Raw genomic sequence first — 9,049 nt, 5'->3', positions numbered from 1 at the left:
TGACTTGTGAAAAACGGGAACCACGGCGACTGACTTGCAAAATTTTGTGCAATTCCATTAAACCGACATATGCCGACAACAAGTTCCCGGCATACTTCCTGCACAAAACCATCACTATATTGACGGCATCGGCTGTGCTATACCAATGGTCACGGGCGGCAAGATAAGATAAGTCCGTTGCGCACCCCCATTGATCCGCGCGAATGGTGAAGTTTTGTGTGCGCGTTGTTCGGTTGCACTCCCACATGCGCAAGGTACCGCTACGCTTATTAGGGTTTGACACATCTCTTCTCCTCCCTTGCGATGGTTATGTCATGGATTGCTGCGATGAAACGCGAATTACCAATTCATCTTGAGTGAACGGCACAAGTTCAACGATATGCCCATGGAATGATGGAATTTACGCGTTTGCTTACAGCGGTACAGTAACGCTCGATTTGAATTTTGCGTAACGCTTCACGTGTGAAGCGGTAACGTTCGGAGTTAGACACCACTGTAACATTAAACTGTTGAGTAATGTGTTCGAGATTCATGTCGACTTGACATTGAGTGATGGCTTGTCAATGGTTAGTTGCTCACTAACAATGAACGTTACTTCCTTCATTACTAATTTTTGACCGTAAAAATATTGCTCGCAGAAATGTGTGTTGAAAACTTCTTAGTCGCATTCTCATTGATCGCAAAAGTGTAGATCGTAATCTTCTTGGTCGCAATATGTTTGGTCGCAAAACTTCTTGGTCGCAAAATCCATTTGGCCTTCAAAATGAAAATCGATTCAATCTATGTACATATGATGTGAATGTGATACAATTGAGCACAGAGCTCTAATACTACATATATTTTAAACCCCTTGTTATGATGGTCAACATTCGCTGCCCATTCTATGCTAGGCAATGTATATTTCACGATATAAGTACATATAAATATAAATGTTCGTTACTTGATTTGGTTCAAAGCTTCCTATTAAGTACAATTTTGGCAGCATACCACTGTCTCCTTTACGTCTTCCAATTTTAAAACAAAATATTTGAGAAAACAATACATATCACAACTCAGCTACACCCAAAGATACACTAATCTCGAAACCCAAGCTCAGCCCGCTCCTCCACCGTATAATCCTGCAGTGGCGCAATCTTACGCACCCGTCCCTCCTGCAACCACAGTACGCGATGACAGTTACGCACGGTGTTCAGGTGATGTGCGATCATCAGCACAGTGCGACCTTGAAACTGTTTATCCAACACCTTCAGTATTAGATCTTCCGTCGCTTCATCCAGCGCCGAGGTCGCTTCGTCCAGTATGATGATCGGTTTCTTCCTCAGCAGTCCACGCACCAGACACAACAGCTGGCACTGGCCAACGGAAAGACTCTCGAGCGGTGTCGCCAAGTGGACGTTATCCAGCCCACAATCACGCAAGCAACGAATGAGCTCCTCGTCCGTGTGTCCATTCCGTGGATCGATAAAGTTTTGCACCACGCCCGAAAACAGGCTCGTACTTTGGGGAACAAGTGTTAGCTCACCGCGCAGCTTTTGAAGTGATATGCGCCCCAGCTCAACGTGTGCGATAGAAATAGATCCCGTAGTGTGTTTGGGATAGAACCGGAACAGTGTCCCAATGAAGCTGGATTTCCCTGACCCGGTACGACCTACAATGCCCAGCTTTTCTCCAGCCGCTATCGTAAGCGTTACGTTGTGCAGAACCGTAGATCCGTCAGCGTGCGTTAGCGAAACGTCTCGGTAGATGATTGGCCCCAGGACTGGGTGCTTGTCCGTTCCGCTCGTTGGATAATCTACACCCGTTTCATCGTTTGTTTCGCGCTGCAGGTCCAAATATTGTGCGACCCGCTCGAACGAGATTATGTTTTCCTCCAGCGCACCTAACGCTAGCAGCAGTGAGTTCAGCGAAGGAATCAACCGCAACACATAGCTTACAATGATGCCCACAAACGCAAACCCAACCATCGATTGATTGCTGACGGTGAGCAGAGCGACGTAGTAAATCACAATCGCTCCGATAAACTCCAACCGTATACCGATCCACCTGTTTGCGAACCGGTTGTGGTAAATGTAGTTCTGGTGCGTGTCCACCCTCTCGAGGAACTGTCGCAACAAGCGATCCTCCGCCTCGTACGCTTTGATCGTGTCAATGCCCTGGATCGTTTCATTGTACTGCAGAATGATCGGTGAGCGTGAGCTTGCCTCGAAGCGCTTCAACGTTCGCGCTACCTGCAGATGGTAGCTTAGCAACCGCTTCAGACCGCACACTAACATGAGGGCCGCTGTGAAAGCGAGCACAAAGAGCAGCAGCTTGCTGTGCAGCTTGTACACGAACAGCATCAGCGTGCCGAGCACACTGAACGAGGCGCTCAGCACCGAACGAACGCTTGTGATGATCGTTTTATCGACCACTTTCAGATCGTTCGAGAAGCGATTCACGATCACGCCGGAATCATTACGATCGAAAAACTCCATCGGTTGGCGGAGGATGGTGGCCAGCATTTGGAAGTGGACGCGTTTCGATAGGCTTAAACCGGCCCAGTGAATGATTGCTGTTTTGAGGAATATTAGAAGTACCCAGACGCACAAAATCCATGTAGTGTGGAGGAGGGCTCCACTCGTCTGTTTGTCACTCGCAGCCCACTGAGCAAGCAGTGTGATGATGACGATATCAAGCGCTGTAACCGTAGCCTCGAAACATAACGCTCCAACACAGTAACGCCGCTTGAGCATCCGTGCGAAGGTAACGTAAAGCCCGAGCGAAACATTACCCTCTCCGTGGTCAGTGCCTTTTGGTTGAGCTTTCCTGGCGCGTTTTTTGTTCTGCTGGTCTGCTTTAGGGACTTTCTCTTCCTGCTCTGGTTCGTCCTCTGCTCCGTTCAGTTGACCAAGCAGCTCCACACTTACTTCGGCTGGCTTTAGTACCTTTTCAATCGTACCACCAGCCATCACCAGCACTTTATCAGCAATTGCCAGATGTTCTGGATCATGGGATATAAACACACACGTGCATCCCGCAAGCAATCCATGCTGACGATGGAACACACCCTCAAACACCTTGCGGGCTACATTCGGATCGAGCGAACGTAGTGGATCATCGAGCAGATACACATCCGCATGTCGGTAAACGGCACGTGCCAGCGAGACTCGTCGTGCCTGACCACCGGACAGAGAGTGTCCTCCTTCACTCACAACACGCTCGTCGTAATCTGGGAATGTCTTCAGATCTTCCTCCAGACAGCAAGCACGAAGTACCTCCTCATAGCGGGACTTTTCATACTCCTGCCCAAACAGGATGTTGCTCCGAATGGTCCCACTGTGTATCCATGGTGTCTGAGGACAGTAAGCGACACGATTCCACGCGATCGTACTGGTGCCTCCCGTCCGTTGCAGTCTACCAATCATCGCACGCAGCAGAGAGGTTTTCCCAGAACCGTGCGTTCCACTAACTCCGGTAAAGGTACCCTCCCGCAGCGTTAAGTTAATACCCCGTAGGATTGTATTCTTTTCCGTGGAAAACTTTGCACGCTCTATCCTCAGTAATTCAGCTCTTGACGTGTCCGCAATCGAGTCTTCCAGCTGATCGACGAACGTGTGCACCACTTCCTGCATCTTCTCAAAGCTCCCTCTACAAGCTCCACCAGTTGTAGTGCCATTTTGTGGCATCTTTCCACTCGATTTGGTCTGCTTGCCACTGCACACCACCTCGTTGATGACCTGTAGCTTCACATTGATCGTGCCCCAGTTGGCCATCAGGTTCGGCAGCTCCGACAACGGGTAGCGCGTAAGACCGAACAGAGCGATTGCCACAAACATCGACTGTACGGTCAGCAAAGTGCCACTACCCACCACGTACATGAACAGAAACGTACCGCAAGCCACGATCATCGGTGTGGCAATGCTTAGCAGATACTTTAGCGCATCGTACAAGATGTAGGTGCGCATATGGGTCAACTCCGCCCGTCGATGCTCGCCAATACGCTGCTCGAAAAACTGTTCCATCAAATCCGACTTGATCTGTTGCATCTGCTCGATCGAAGCGGTTGTGAGTCGGACGCGATCGTTACTGTGAGCCGTGATGTGTTTCTCCTGTGCGGCGATCATTTTCGCCAATTTACGGGTGATTGCGATCACGGCTACTATTATCGCGAGGCCTACGGTTCCGATTGGTCCGAGGACGCCTACCCATAGCGCCACAAACGTTATGAGGATGATCAACGGTGCGGACCACATCATGTGTAGATTTTGGATGAAGGGAACAAACAGTGCCGTGTCGCTGGTTAGTGTATCGCTGGACGCGTTGGAGGTGATGCCGTCCTGCAGGATGCTCCGATAGATTGCTCCCATCAGGATGGAGCGAATGCGCAGACCGATGTCTTGGGTGGTGTGCTGGTAGTGCGTGTTGAGGATAGCGATAACCGTCGATGCATCAAACAGTGCCGTTACGATCCACTTCTGGTACATCCGGGGTTGGTTCTCCTCGAGTAGTAATCTATACACCGTGGAGAGAGTGTAAAAACAAAGTCACATTAGTTATATGACTCATCGAGTGCATCGGATCATTGGGGCAAAGCTGCGCTCAGAGGGGTAATAAATATTGCCTGCACACATATCTCTCCTCTCGAGCTCTTAGCTGGTCCAATCGTTCATTGATAAAAATAAACTGCATCGAGTGGTACGCACGCCTCAAGTACCGGAGAACTACACCAACACTTACCTCAGCAGGTAAGGGCAGAGAAAGAACAATGAGATCAGCACGAACCGATTCAATCCGGCCAGTATGATCTCACCGCGGAAAGGGCTCAATAGCTTCCCAATGGTAAAGCGACACCGCTCACTTTCCATCCGTCCACTGCCATCGTCCACGGCGGTATAGCCACGCCGTGCATTTGCTTTCTCGTACAGCTCAAGCAGCTGCTCACATCTCCGATCTTCCGGCAGCGTTCCCTGGAAGAGCGTACCCTGGTAGAAGGCCACACTTCCACGATGTGCTTCCCGGTACGTGCTGTCCATCCAGGAGAAAAAGAGCCCACGGATGAAGTTTGGCTTGCGGGGAGTGTTGGAACCGGTGCTGGAATCATGCCCTCCGCCGCTGTACGATCGAATCCCGCACGCACAGAGCCAAGCGAACGCTAGCATGAGATGCATAAAATCGTACCACTCTGTGCGGTCGAACGCAACGTCCATCGAGAGGGCAAGCGTTCGCAGCGTCCAGAAGGTAAACAGATAGATGTGATCCACATTGCGTCGGATGGAGTAAATCTGTAGAAAGAGAATGCCCACCTGAAGCGGGGAGAAGCGATAGCTGTGAGATAGGCAACCAGTGGAAGCTGTTATCATCAGCTTGCATGCGTCGTCCGTCCGAGCCCTGATAAGACCCGAATCTGTGATACCTGCCGCCTGCTTCAACAGTCCGATCGGAATTATGGTACAATCATGCAACAATGTACAGGTCTACAAGGTCTTTTCCCCTAATCCACACGCTTACCAAGGAGATGGCCTCTATTCCATCCCGCCAGACGGCAACAGAGTCATCCACAAGTCGGAAGGCGGCCACCACCACACCCACCAGCGTGACGAGCACTAAGAATGCGGAGAAAATGCTATGCACCGTGCGTCTAGATGTTTGCACCGGTACATCCTGCTTCACGTACGACAGCTCGGACAGAAAGAACAAACACACCAGCAGATACTGAAACCCGTACACAACGAGATGGTCCACCTGTACGCGGGGATGAAAGATGAATCCTTTAAAGTGAGAAACACGGCCGTTTGAGAAGCACACGACGGAGAAGATCCTCTCACCAAGGGTAACGAGACTGGTTCCACCATCGAGACGGCTCAGACCGTGTGCGTCATACAGCAAGCAACCACCAAACGAATGCACTTTTGCCTACACTTTCCCTACGGCCTACTACGGTCTGATCGGGTGGTCCGGCCGGGTGTGTGTGTGTGTTTTGTAATCGACGGTCGGACAGCTACTGAACTTTGCGTGTCGCGTACCTTTGTAAAAGATACGTGCGCACGAGCGCGCGCAAGCGGGAGACTGAGAGACCGCGACTGTGAGCGATGTAATGAAATTAAGATAAAAACAAAGCCAAGAGGCAAGAGAAAACTGAATGAAACCGCTCACCCGACACCTCGCCGTGTGTGTATTGGTGTGAAGGGGAAGCGGCGGGAGATAAGGGCTATTTTTGTAATGAATTTTCCTACGCGCTCCTCTTCGCTGCGCGCTGAATGAATGACAGTGTGCACCGCAGATCGGTGAGCGCGCAACTCGTAACGGTCGATGTCGCGCACGGTTTAATTTTCTCAAACTTCTCCACCGCACCCCGAAAACACCATCTGTGCACAACGATCGTCAAATAAATTAAATATTTATTACAATATTCACTCCTACTCTGCCCTCTGGCGTACCCGTGCACCGTGCGTGGAGTTTGTGACGGAGGGTTGTAACGATTGCCCTTTTTCCCTATCTATGCATATCAATCTGCAAGTTTTTTTTCTTTCACCCATCCTAAAATTCAACAGCTTTCCTTTCTCCACCTTCACAACACGAACCAACAAACACAGCTCCCACTGCCCTTCGTCAACAAACCGATCGGTCAACTGTCAATTTAAATCGTCTGCGCTTATCTACATACGCTCCTCGCCACCGTGAGCACCAATCCCGTCGTTTTACAGGTGTTTTTTGTGGTTTTGTTTCTTCTATTTTGTTTGATTAAACATTTCTATCGATGGCATTTGTTGGTTTGTTTTGTTTTTATTCGGTTCGGCTAGTAATTTATAGTTTTCTTTCCTTTTCACTACTAAATCTGTCGTGTTTAGCTACTAGTTTGCTTTTAGCACGACGACTACCCTCTTTTATAATTTTATCTTTTATTCGTTTCAAACCTCCCTCTCTCTCTCTCCCTTTTTCTCTCTATCGTTCTCTCACTACGTATAGTTATACTTGTCTTAGTGTCTACGCGAACATGGTTTTCTCGCTCCCAATTACAACTAATAAATTGTTTAATGTTGCTTACTAGTTTTTACGTTTTGATCGAAGTTTCCATCTACATCTGCTCTAATGATCGCGATCCCAATTCAATGCTTTGTTTTGTTGTTTTTGTTACTGTCTAATCGTCCTTGAAAGCGAGAAGACGTACGTTATCATTACAGTGGTTCCGTGTTTTGTTCTGTTTCTCTTTTTGTTTACGTGATACACATACACATCATGTTTACATGTTACATATTATAAGGCCTCCTTTTTACTTCTTGTGTTAAGTGTTGCTATTTCAATTACTCGGATGTCTGATGTGTGTTAGCGCTCAAACACTGTTGCCGATCCTCGATTTGCGTGTCCCTGTCACTCCTTATACACTCCTTCCCCCACCCCTCGGTACCCTACTAATCAACTGGTTTTTACTCTTTATGCTGATAAGTAATCTATCTGTTTAACTCACTGTATTGGATATTCGGACCGGTTTGTAGTATGTCTTTCTTATCGTGCCTAAAATGTATCGTGTGTAGTTTAAGGTGCGCGCGGTTGCATCGACACCGTCCCTTACAGACTATCGGATTAAAAGAGAATGACCCCCCGTCTCAAGGGGTGCGCTATATGAGTCTCCGTCGTTGGGTAGCAACACGTCCAACGGTATGGGGAAAGCAGCGGTACTTACAGCTATACTGGCCGCTGTCCTCTCTTGGTTGTTCCTGTACGAGTTCCAATAGCTTAACAAATGATAGTTTAACAGTTACTCCTCCCAGCGGCACTGCGGGATTGTGGTGTGCTCGCAGCACCGAGCACCTCCTCAAAGAGACCTGGTCCCTTTTTGTATTGTATTGGTATCGTTATACACCTATATATATGCCTTACAGCTACCACCAACATTCAACACTGCACTGTTTCTCCATCTTCCCGCTCCCGATCGTGTCCATGATCTCAGCATCGTCGCCCAAAGGTTGACCGTGTGTGTGTATGTGTTGCATATAGCACGACCGCACGGCAACCGTCCGATGATGGGATCATTCAGTCAGGATCGGGCTCTGTTACGACCCGTTACGATTCCTTTTTAGGCCCTAAAACTTTATCTCTCTCGCTCGAACAGAAGGAATTTGCTTACAACCATCACACGAAACGCGTTGCTCCAGCCATCTGCAGAGTAGTTGCAGCCGAGATGTCGCTCAAACTCGTCTTGCGTCTTTAAACATTTCGCCTTACTTCTTCGCCACCACGTTTAGAATTGATGCTTTTGACTAGTTTACACACTCATTGTTCCGTTAGCATGCGCTCAACGCCTCGAGCGCCGACCAACCATATTTACATACAAATAGTCGCACCCCTTTGCCGTACCGTCTCCCCTATAACCAGCCCTGGGAGTGTAAATGCCCCCGTAGTGGCGTTACGCCCGGAATCTTCGGCACCGAGCGTAGCGTGGACGTGGCCGACGATTGACCGGCGCTGACCGGTCCGCCGGACGTGTCACACGCCCCACCTGCCCCTACTGCAGCGCCACTACCACCACCATCACTGCTATCACGATGCTCCTGCAAGCGTAGCAACGGTTCGTTGGAGCTGTTCCTACCGCGGATGATCTTCTGGTGCTTGTGCACGGCCAGCTGATGGCCGGCGCCGCCTGCCGCCGGCTGCTGATCGACGCTCTCCTCCGTGGTGGAAGGGGTTAACGGTGCCGCACCTTCGAGCTGCTGCTCGATCGAGTGCTGCTGGCTTTGCGTTGCCTCGTGCCGGGCCGGCCGTACGCTGCCGGTCGCTTCCGGTTCGTCGCTTGCGCCGCGCGTCGGTACGCTGGAAGCACGTTTCAGTACCTGCGGAGTTGAATGAAGAGCGTGTCAGTGGCTGTCCACCCAAGAGATATTGCTCATTGCACTACAGAGCTTGATTCGTTTGAATGAATTGTCGTAATGCGGTACGTGCTGTAATGCAACCGCGAATGACACACCCCGCGCAGAAGCGTGACATCACTTTGGTAATGGCAATGAAAGTTACTCAATTGGAATGCCACCCTGTGTTAGGTACGTGCCACTGCCAGCAAACAAAGCTCCCTAAA

The 9,049-nt window shown here is 49.7% G+C and overlaps 2 protein-coding genes across 11 annotated transcripts in view; both read right to left on the bottom strand.

The window, feature by feature from the left end:
* Nucleotides 1-867: 867 nt before the first annotated feature.
* Nucleotides 868-6,064, bottom strand: LOC121597423 (multidrug resistance-associated protein 1-like). Of its 2 annotated transcripts, none has more exons than XM_041923157.1 (4): nucleotides 5,805-6,064; nucleotides 5,488-5,721; nucleotides 4,717-5,282; nucleotides 868-4,491 (listed from the first exon to the last, which is right to left on the bottom strand). In XM_041923157.1, the coding sequence occupies exons 1-4, from the start codon at nucleotides 5,829-5,831 to the stop codon at nucleotides 1,074-1,076; spliced, it is 4,245 nt and encodes a 1,414-aa protein (XP_041779091.1). In that variant the 5' UTR covers nucleotides 5,832-6,064; the 3' UTR covers nucleotides 868-1,073. The 2 variants fall into 2 exon arrangements, with proteins under 2 accessions (XP_041779091.1, XP_041779092.1); XM_041923158.1 differs by having other exon boundaries at nucleotides 4,717-5,261.
* A 296-nt stretch (nucleotides 6,065-6,360) lies between these two features.
* The window catches only part of LOC121596046 (transient receptor potential-gamma protein), a 73,842-nt gene continuing 71,153 nt past the window's right edge, over nucleotides 6,361-9,049 (bottom strand). For all 9 annotated transcript variants that reach the window (XM_041920626.1, XM_041920631.1, XM_041920632.1 and 6 more), the window contains one exon: nucleotides 6,361-8,807. In XM_041920626.1, coding sequence (XP_041776560.1) covers nucleotides 8,343-8,807 — 465 coding nt within the window. In that variant the 3' untranslated portion in view covers nucleotides 6,361-8,342. The remainder of the gene's footprint in view (nucleotides 8,808-9,049) is intronic.

The sequence above is a fragment of the Anopheles merus genome, chromosome 3R, assembly GCF_017562075.2.
Source record: "Anopheles merus strain MAF chromosome 3R, AmerM5.1, whole genome shotgun sequence".
NCBI lineage: Eukaryota > Metazoa > Arthropoda > Insecta > Diptera > Culicidae > Anopheles > Anopheles merus.
The sequence above is the reverse complement of the archived record's forward strand: the minus strand, read 5'-3'. Positions and strand labels throughout refer to the sequence as shown.